The sequence below is a fragment of the Pyrus communis genome, chromosome 2, assembly GCF_963583255.1.
Source record: "Pyrus communis chromosome 2, drPyrComm1.1, whole genome shotgun sequence".
NCBI classification, from domain to species: domain Eukaryota; kingdom Viridiplantae; phylum Streptophyta; class Magnoliopsida; order Rosales; family Rosaceae; genus Pyrus; species Pyrus communis.
Window position 1 is genome coordinate 17771929 of NC_084804.1, and position 11137 is coordinate 17783065.

General features: G+C 40.6%; 1 protein-coding gene and 1 pseudogene across 1 annotated transcript; both read right to left on the minus strand.

The window, feature by feature from the left end:
• Positions 1–3126: 3126 nt before the first annotated feature.
• On the minus strand, positions 3127–5791 carry LOC137726545 (probable amidase At4g34880). Its single transcript, XM_068465477.1, has 5 exons — positions 5080–5791; positions 4400–4614; positions 4008–4247; positions 3716–3914; positions 3127–3483 (listed from the first exon to the last, which is right to left on the minus strand). The coding sequence occupies exons 1-5, from the start codon at positions 5605–5607 to the stop codon at positions 3127–3129; spliced, it is 1539 nt and encodes a 512-aa protein (XP_068321578.1). The 5' UTR covers positions 5608–5791.
• Positions 5792–5818: 27 nt separating this feature from the next.
• LOC137724881 (probable amidase At4g34880) lies at positions 5819–8771 on the minus strand (annotated as a pseudogene).
• Positions 8772–11137: the final 2366 nt, after the last annotated feature.

Below are 11137 nucleotides of genomic sequence, written 5' to 3' on the forward strand. Positions count from 1 at the left end.
ATCCAAGATATTAGGGGGTTGATGACCGAAGATAAACACCCTTTTCTCTTTAGAAACATGTTGACCACTAGCCTACCCAGCACCCTGACAACAGGGCAAGGATCATCAACCTTCTTTCCATCAATATCAATATTCATTTCCCTATTCGTAGCAAGAGCCCCCGAATTAAATTTCACTTTTTTCACAACCATCCTTGGACTTGCATCAATAGTAGAGTTAGCAACCACATTTTTATTAGAGATATCATTGAGAACTGGTCGAACCTCATTCCTTTTATCACAATGCCAACCCTATTAATATGAAAACTCTATACCAAAATAACTGCTGATAATTCTGCAAAAAAAAAAAAAAAAAAAAGTTGCAATGACCAAATGCTTGGCAGAAACCACCAAGAGACTGACCATGACAATCTCAAAAAACTTCCCCACACGCACCAGAACCAAGATTTTCTTTAAACAAACCATCTGTATTAAGTTTAATCCAAGGAAACCAAGAAGAAGACTAAAACACAGGAAGAATAGTTGGCGCCTTGCAAGGGATAAGTGAGATCATCATAGAAGAAATAATATGAGCGTCAAAACCCTAAGAATAACCAGGAATAAATTTCCTACCATGAACAATCCCAAAATTGATAGACATGCAAAGACAATGAAAATAGATTAGGCGACCCTTGAAAATAAACTTATTTCAAGCTTTTCATAGTAGAAAGACCAGCAAAAATCCAGAGATTGTGCAACTGCTGGGAAAAAGGCTTAGTACATAGGCATCCCAAAAAAACAGCCAATGAATCTGAAAATGGTAAAGAGGTACCAAATTGACATGCTAATGACCTCTAAAGCTACCTAGGTATCCGGCACCCGAAGAAAAGATGAAAAATAGATTCCTCAAAGCTATGACATAAACAACAAATGGATGCCAGAGAAATTCCACGTCGTTTTAGTGCACCTTCGGTAGGAAGTTTGTCATGAAAACCGCCAAGCCAAAATAGAAAGTCAAGGCGGAATAAAATGTCCCCAAATAACCTTGGCTAAAGCACAATCTCTACGTTTTTTTCCGAAATTTCAAATTCATGTTTACAGTAATTAATTAATCAATAAATTCGTGTAATCTCGACTTTTAGGTAGAAATCTCTTTGGTTTAAAAGTATTTGCAGACATTGAAATTTCAAATTCGTGTTTACAGTAATTAATTATTTCATTAAATCCACCATCATATTACAAGCAAAATATTGCCAGTCAACATTACTCAATGCTGATCATTTCAATAGTGAATATACTCAATAATAGAATCGTCATTCGTAACACTAAAATAATGGGTCTTGAACTTCACAAACGCTCTAGCGATTCTAAACCTCCCCTTAAATATACCCTTAGTAAAACTAAAATCAACGTACATCACATACCCTCGCTTGCTCTCGTCATATACTTATGACACATAGAGCCCCTGCATGTTTCCAATCACTTTAGAAGCGCGCTTGGGGCCCTCTGGAAGTGGATTGTCGATGGCCCACACGCTGCTACATGGCGTGGGCGACTAGTCGTATTCCGGTTTTACAAAGATAAATTTAAGGGGAGCTCTTTCAACGTGTTTTCGAGGAGTCCAGTGACAGACAAGGAGGCCGATTGAGAGGTGGCGATTGTGGGAGGCAGATGGAGGTTTAGAATGGCTAGAAAGTTTGTGAAGTTCAAGACCCATTATTTTAATGTTACCGATGATGATTTTAACATTGAGTATAATGTCTCTCTTTCACTATTAAAATGATCAGCATTGAGTAATGTTGAAGGGCAATATTTTGTTTGCAATATGAAGGTGGATTTAATGGAGTAATTAATAACAATTAAACCAATGTCGATGTAGACCGTAAAGTGTTTGGACTTGATTCCTTGGCGAAGCTTGAAGTGTTTGGACATATTTAATTAACAACGCCATCTAATGTGAAGCTTGTTGGCTACATGTGGGTGTTTGTAAGGAAGCGTAATGAGTGTGTTACAAAGCATGCCTTGTGGTGCAAGGCTTCTCTTAACGTCCTGTAATTGACTATAAGGACGTCTTAACGTTCTACTACCTTATCAGTCTAATAGCTTCCGAGAAACTAAGTATGTAGCTCATGGACGTGGTCATAGTGCATCTCTATGGGGATCTAGATATAGCTATCTGTGTGAAAGTTCTTGAAGGACTTGCATTGACTAGTTCAAAAAGTTTACGACCAAGGAAAACTTTTTCTAGTTGATTGAGACATTTGGTATGAATTAAAGCAATCCAGACGAATGTGATATAACAGTCTTAACGAGTATTTGATCAGTCATGAATATGTGAATAACAAGTTATGCCCTTGCATGTTCATTAAGAAGTCATATCCCGAATTTGTGAGTGTTGTAGTCTTACTTGATGACATGAATCTCATTGGAACTCTAGAGGAGCTTGAAAAAACTTCTCACATCTATAGTCAGAATTTGAGATGAAGGATTTTGGAAAAAAAACTCAATACTGTCTTAGCCTGGAGATAGGGCATTGTTCGAATGGTATTCTGTTCCACCAATTGAACTACATCCAAAAGGTGTTGGCCACGATAACAAGGATAAAGCGAAGCCTTCGAGTACTCCTATGGTTGTCCAAACTCTGGATGCAAAACAAGATCAATTTTGTCCTAAAGATGAGGATGAAGAGGTATTGAAACCTAGAGCTCCTTACCTAAGTGCAAGTTTTATGATGGACTTTCTTGCCTTACAAGTAACTATATATATTGATAATTTGATCTAAAAGTGAATAGGCAAAAAGTGGTTTCACGTCTAATGGATAAGAACAATCAATCTAAAACAAAATAAAATATTATATCAGAACATGGACTGCTCATATCATATTAGAATGTGAATAATGATAAACCATGTTTTGCATTGAAAGACTAAACATCATTTAATCCTTTAAACTATTATGCAAGGCTTTAGTTTCGCGGACAACACATATCAAGTGACATGAGAGCATGTATAGATGTTGGGTTGCACATATGAATAGCCTTTTAGTAAAATGATATCTTCATTAAATTCTTTAATGTGGAATACTCTTAGCTCATTTATAGATATTACAATACACCACCGTTCACGATTCGAAAACAGTAACTCTAAAGCTTCAAGGCAGAAATGTAGGAGCCTTTCTAACTTTAGTAGCTTGCTCAAAGCCATAGGCAATCTGTATAAGCTTTGGCTCAGAACCCTTCAGTCCCCCAAATGTTATCCCAAAAGGTACACCCTTCTTGTCAAACCCAGCAGGGACACTGATTCCTGGGAATCCCCCAATTGCAAGCACGGGTGAAACATCTGAACCAGGAGTCACCAATGCATCTAACCTGTTGTCCTTCAACAATTTCTCAAATCCATCTTTTGTCAGCTTTGCCAAATTCAACAATCCTGCCTTTTCATTGTTTCCTATCCCATTTGTTGCTTGGGCTGCAAGAAAAATATCTTGCCCAAATTCCTTGATCATTTCCTGGAAAATCAATCAAAGCATAATGGTCACCATTGAGGAAAGGCTTGAGTAAGTCTACGTTGGTGAAGGAAAATTCTTGGCTCCATACGTATATGAAGTCATTCCTCCTTACTTAAATATCATCGTCTGACACATATACCAATGACCCGAGTAATGTAAGGATGAATGACTTTTCACATGTAAAGAGCCAAAAAAAAAAAAAAAAAGAGAGAAATTGTACGTTTTTACTTACCACACCCGGGAACTTGAGGTTGAAGGCAATTACATCTGCTAAAGATCGAACCGGAGATTCTACTAGGTCTTTCAAATACGCATTCAAGGATAGTTTGAACTCAGCCAATGAAGCTATGGCTTCCCCACTCAAATTGAAGTTCAATATAACATCAATGTTAGCTATTTCTAGATGGTCTACCAATACAGCACCTTCTTGACTGCAATTTTGCAAAAACAACAGGGTTCTTCACAAATAAGCCCTTCGAAGGCTAACGGGTTGATAGAATATTGGGAAGAGCAAATGTTTTTACCTTAGAGTCTTGAAATGTTTCTCAAACGACTGAAGTTGGAGATATCCGCCGCCAGAAGTGAAGAACGGATTCCTGACTATTCCCAATCTCTTACCTTTGAGTCCATATCTCTGAAGGAATTGTTTATAGCCACCATGCGGAATGTACTTGGACGCCTCTCGGGTTGCTTGATCGTTGTAGTCATAGCCTACAATTGCGTCAAGAACATCAACCGCGTCTGACACTGTCCTTGTGATGGGTCTGATACAGTCAAACACAACGCAATTCATTAGTAACCGTTGCCAAAAATTGTTGAAACAAGTAATGAACATTACACTTGCAAAATATATTTTTTGACATCTGATTATCCATCACATACTCCAATTTAATTGCTGATTAATTAACATAATTACCCAATGGTGTCCTGTCTGGGAGTTACCGGGATCACCCCAGCACGGCTGGTGAGACCAACGGTTGGTTTGATGCCCACTACAGAGTTGAAACTTGCCGGACAAAGTATTGAGCCATCAGTCTCAGTCCCCAGAGTTACTGCTACCAAATTTGCTGCAGCTGAAATTGCAGATCCACTGCTTGAGCTACATGGAGTTGCTGATAGCACATAAGGGTTCTGTTCACAACACCAACCATAGTGCATTTGTGTTATAACGAAATGTTACAGAAATAGGCATAAACTAAACCAGTTACAAACTTTTATTAAAAAAAAAAATTAATAGAATTGCCAGCATTACATAGACAATAATCCGTAAATAAACACGGCTTAGTGCCCTTTATTGTCTGTTTAGTGTCCTTTTAATTCTCTTTGATTAAAAGTTTGTAACCGGTTTTATTTGTGTATAGTTTGAGTCAAAACTCTGAGTTCACAAGCATTACAAACTTTTCATAAATAAAAAGTAGAATTGCCAACATTACATAGACAATAATCTGTATATAAACCATGGTTTAGTGCCTTTTATTCTTTGTTTAGGTTCCATACAATTCTATTTTGATTAAAAAATTGTAACCAGTTCTGTTTGTGCATAGTTTTAGTCAAAACTCATAGTTCGCAAGCATTTGACAAGAACTTCATACTGACCTTTCCTTGGCCACCTCTGGGACTCCAACCAGCAGGTGCTGTAAGAGACCTAAACTGAGCCCACTCACTCAAGCTAGCCTTCCCCAATATGATGGCACCGGCATTCCTCAACCTGGTCACCACGCCAGCATCCCGAGGCACCACGGAACCAAGCAGCGCAAACGAGCCAGCAGTCGTGTTCAGCTTATCTTTCGTTCCAATGTTTTCCTTGAGCAAAACCGGAATGCCATGCAACCCAGAGTGATAATTGGGGCCCTTACTCTTTCGCTGATAGTCGGCCTTATCAGCTTGGTAAAGCACGTCCGGGTTGACCTCTATGACGGCGCTGAGGAGAGGGTTGAGCCGGCGGATTTCTTGAAGGTAGAACTCAACAAGTTTTCTTGAAGTGAGTTGGTTTTGTTTGAAAGCTTGTTGGAGGTCAGAGATTGTAGCTTCTTTAATATAGAACCCATGGACATACAAAGTTTGGGAACCAAATGAAGTTAAAGACAGAAGAATCAAGAGCAACAATGGAAGTTCTGTGGCCATGGAAAGGCAATGGAGTAGCAGGTTGCTGAGACAAGTAATTTGCCTAGTTTCTTGATCTGGAATTCATTTAAATAAACAAAAATTTTGGACCAATTGGCAATTTAATTAATCCCAATTTGGCATGGTTTATTTTTTAAATACATGCTAAGACTGAGTAAAATACTTTGTGTAGTCAAATACAACAACGAAATTAGCAGAAAAAGGCTGAGAGCATATGGAATTTAATCAACAATGGGCGAAATTCTGCGGCGTTGCCGGAAGAAGACATAGTCGAGATAAATGCAGAGACGGTTTTTAGCATTATATTTTTTGCTAGACACTTGTTTTATGACCAATTCAGAGCCTTGGCCGTCCCAATTCCAGTACATGTAACTTCTACTGCTTAATTGTTTGTGTTTGGAACTTGATAGGCATTTGTCTTGTATTTTCGCACGCGTTTGGGCAAAATGGTTACTAGGGTTTTCATACATCAACAAATTGTAGGTGGAATCTGTGACTTGATATTACACACATCAGAACAACTTGCAGAACCAGACACTGATTGACTGATTGTTCATGAGCCGCATAATTTTTGTTTTGTTTGCTGCACAACATGATTGTGAACTTTACTGTTTGGAGGGTCAAGCATCATTGTAGAGCCCCTCGTGTCGATTGGGTTCTTGCAAGGGACTGTGTTCAAGGTGTTCTTGAGTGGCCAGGCGGGGTCTTTCTTCTGATGTGGTGAAGGTGGGTATCAAGGACTCAACTTCAGGAGTGACATTGGCAGTGTTGGACATAAATTTGGTCTGGGAACCAACAGGTGGTGGGTTCCTGATCTTAGTTGCTTGCTCAAATGCGTACGCGGCCTCAATCAGCTTTGGCTCTGAACCCTTTAGTCCCCCGAAGAAAATGCCAAATGGGTACTTTTCAGTCATGATATCCTGCTGGCACAACTATGCCTGGAAAACCACCAATTCCGAGGATTGAATGAGCAGAGTTGGAATAAGTTACCAAGGCATCTAGGCTCTCTTCTTTCATCAACTTCTCAAATCCATCTCTAGACAATCGTGCTAAATTCGACAATATTTCTTGCTCTTTTGCTCCTATACCGTTAGTCTTCTCAGCCACTTCTAAGAGAGGTTGTCCATATTCACTTAACTTTTCCTGCAAATGACCGTTAAGTTTCATTCGTAATTTGTTCGTCCATGGCTATCGAATCCATTTAGTTTAAACTTCTTTGCACACAATATTTTGGGATAACAAAATGACAAAGACGTCAATGCATAAACCAAGAGTCTTGTACTCAGTACTCATACTCACCAAAACTGAGTTATTCTTGTTGAATGCTATCACGTCTCTCAAGCTTCTGACCGGAGATTCATCTAGTTCACTTAGGTATGGGTTCAAGGCCATTTTGAATTCCGCTAATATTGCTACGAGTTCACCGCTCGAAGATGAATCCAGAATATCTTCAATATTGGCTATGTCAAGATTCTCAACCAAAACTGCACCTTGTTTCCTCCATTGCAGCAAGGAATAGTATGTCATATTTATAGACTAGAAAATGCACAGAAAATGTACTGTTACCTCGGTGTGGTAAAGTGCTGCTCAAAAGTTTGATTCAAGAACCGATCGTCCTTGACTCGACTCAACAAGCGACTTACTATCCCCAATCTCTTTCCTTTGAGACCATTAGCCCTGAGAAACTGTCCATAGCCACCCACCGGAATGTACTGTGATGCTTCATTTGTAGCAATATCGTTGCTATCAATGCTGACAATAGCATCCAGGACATGAACAGAATCAGCTACAGTCCTACAGATTGGCCTGTTCCAAGTTCCAAATGATAACCCTGTTACTCTCAGTTTTGAGTTAATCAGATAAATTAGATGTCACTATTGATCAATGAATACAAAATACCAGAGCAACGGAAAGTGTAAATGTACGATCACTTAAAGAAACTGCAAAACTTCAGACACAGAGTAAATTTGTTAGATAACAATAAGCATCACGTACCCAACTGTGTCCTGTCTTGGACTGACTGGGACAACTCCAGCTCGACTAGTGAGACCAACGGTTGGCTTGAAGCCTACTGCCGAATTATAACTGGAAGGACAGAAGATAGAGCTGTCAGTCTCTGTCCCTAGAGCCACAGCTACCATATTTGCAGATACAGATATTGCTAGTCCACTACTTGATCCACAAACTTCCAGCGACGGATTATAAGGATTCTGCATATCAAAACAAAATCGCGAGTCTTTGATTCTAGTTCATTTCAAATTCGTTTATTAAATCCACTGATGAAGTACAATTTAGATACTGATCCATGCATACCGCACCCGAATTTCACAAAAACGGAAATCACAGTTACTAATCACAACTCTTAAACAAAACACAGAAACGTTCTAAAGGTGATCACTACTCGGTGCAAACACTAATTTAGCAAAACATATCACTAGTTTTCGGCATTGTGAACAACTAACTATCAGTATAAAAAACACAACTTGATACTGAACAAACCTCGAAACTTTATAATGCTACTGCATAGATATGTCATGTGTTAGAGATTCAGAAACGGTTAAGTGAGCCACCACTAATCACACCGATATCGTATAACATTTAAGGAGCTGGTAATCAAGTCTAAGTACAACTCACCACACCTTGGCCGCCTCTGGCACTCCATCCGTCCGGCGCAGAAAACGACCGGATATGCAACCACTCGCTCAAGCTACCCTTTCCTAGAATAACAGCCCCAGAGCTCCTCAGCTTCGCCACAACCCCGGCATCACTCGGAACTTTGGAACCCAACAGCGCAAACGACCCGGCCGTGGTGTTAAGGTTGTCCCTAGTTCCAAATTGTCCTTGAGCAGAATCGGAATCCCGTGCAACTTCGGCAGCGGTCTGCTTCTGGCTGATGGGTTGGATTCCCAATCCCGGCGTTGTTCGTCGGCGGAATCGGCCTGGGAAAGCGCATCTGGGTTCACCTCCAGGACCCCTCTGAGGTGGTCGTTGAGGGTTTGGATTTTTTCCAAGTAGAACTGAACCAGTTGACGTGAAGTCAGAGTCTTGAGCTTGAAAGCGAGATGGAGGTCATCAATGGTGGATTCTTCGATTGGGGTTTTGGGTGGTTCGGTTTCGAACCCATTTGAGATTTGGGGTTGAATTACAAGGAGAAACGAGAGGAGAGAGGAGAGAGGAGAGAGGAGAGAGCAACCATCCGTTGTTTAAAAATCATTGTGTTTTTATATTTCATTTTGTTTACTATTCTGCAGAGATATCAAGTAAGTTTATGACCCCAATTGCAAGCAATCGAGTTGAACAGTGACTCCAGCTCGACTAGTGAGACCAACAGTTGGCTTGAAGCCTACTACCGAGTCCCAGATGGCAATATAAAAAATAGACCAATCTTACGTATAACACGTGGCAACAAGCGGGATGTGTAAAGTACGTCTCATGGGCCAACTTACTATGATTGGATGAAGAAAATTAAAATTCTATCATAAAATCAATTGACAATATAAGAAGTCGTCAAATATCTTGTAAGCCCATACAAGGCCACTATTCCTGTGGGATCTATTCTCAACAAAACAGAAGATGGAGCCGTCTGTATCTGTCCCTAGAGCCACAGCTACCGTATTTGAAGATACAGGTATTGCTGGTCCGCTACTTATCTACAAACTCTCAGTGACAAATTATAAGGATTCTGCAATAATGCTGCTATAAGCAATCAAATGTGGCTCTAAAGCTTCAAACCTTTAAGTGAAGGAGGCTTCCTAATCTTTAGTTGCTTGCTCAAAGTCATATGCCATCTCAATTAGCTTTGGCTCCCAACATTTAGGCCTCAGCTCCCTAAAGGAAAGGCCACCTGGTACCCCATCATCATATCCTGCTGGGACAATCACACAGGGGAGCGGCTAATCGCAAGCAATGGCGACACGCCTTGAACAGGAGCCGCCACGGACATCTATATATATATAGGAATAGGATCCGAAAGGAGAATCTTTCTTCTTTTTTTGTGGGGTGGTAATTGTGTTGGATAGTGACCAAATTAGGCTAGGAAACAAAACAATAGTGATGAGGGAACATCATGATGAGGATTATGTTTCCTTGTTTTGTGGCTTGTTTTGTGGTTTTTTCAAAGCCATGTTTTGTGGCTTTTTCAAAGCCATGTTTTGTAGGAGAAGGTTTGGATTAAGAAAAGCATAAAAAGAGCATTTGGAAACCATGGGCAGCGGATGAAGAGAAAAAAAGCATCCAAAAGAGATGGTGTGAGCATTTGGCTCTACCATGGGTAAGGGTGAGAGAAATCAAGAGAGCTAGAGTGAAAGATCTCTTGTGAAAGAACTCTTGGGGGTAGAGAGAGGCTCTTGGGAAAATTCTGTGAGTGGGTGTACAAGGGATATGGGATTGGGTTATGTCGATTTAACTCATGTGTAACTTGTACTGTTTTTTTTCTCATAGTGAAGAGCAATATCTCTCCGAGGACATAGGCAGGTTTTTGCCGAACCTCGTAAATTTCTCTGTGTCTTTATTTCTTGTATTTTATTTTGTTCAACTGTGTGTGATTTTGGTGAGGTTGTAATCTGAATCTCGATTCCGCACTAACGAACGGGCCAAGGCACAACAATTGGTATCAGAGCATCGTTGGGGGCTTTGGTTCGTTAGAGGTCCAGATTTGTTGTTCACCATGGAATTTTCAGTTGAGCAGTTTAAAGGGAGAGGCGGTTTTGCTCTTGGTAAAGGAGAGTAATGGAAGCCTAAAGAAATGGAAGCCGTGTTTAGGGATGCTTGGATCAACTGCGAAAGTTGATGTTGAGGAAGAAGACAAAGGCCTCTTTCTTCTTACCTCACTTTCAGATTTGTACGAGAACCTTGTGAAACTTTACTGCAAGGAAAGAAACAGTAAGTTTGGAGCAGGTGCAAGCTTCTTTGGTGTGGAATGATACACACAAGAGACCATGGATGATGGTGGGCACAAGACTGCTTAAGCTATTCAAGGTTGAAATCGTGGAAGAAAATTGGAAAGAGGATCTAAGAGAGACAGCAGGTTCGAATCCGGTTCCGGAGGCAAGGGTCCACAGTGCTACGGGTGCAAGGCCGGGTTAGAAAGTTTGTGGTGGAAGACTTTGAGTATGCCCTCTAGGTACTCGAAGCAACACTTCTCCTGGTGATGTTTAGTCTCAAGTGTTGCAGGGGTTTTGCAGCAGGTGGAGCTATAGGATTCACAGGTGATGAGAAGGTCCTGAGGTAGGAGGAAGTGTGGGAATTTTGTCTGGCTTGATGGGTTGTTGCTGGAAATAGGCGCGCTGGCGAGTTTCCAGGTTGCAGACAATGAAGAGGAGGAAAACCTGCTGGAGGAGACGAGGATGTGTTGAGATCCTGTCTGAAGCTAAATGGTGATTTTTAGCTTGCAGCAGCTGCACATGCATTGGCAGTAACTGAATCGGAACAGGACCAACGAGGTGGATTCAGAGTGTGCATGCTGGTACGTAAGGCCAATGGACTTTGGTACAATTTGGCCAAGGTGGAGATTGTTGGATAGTGGCCAAAT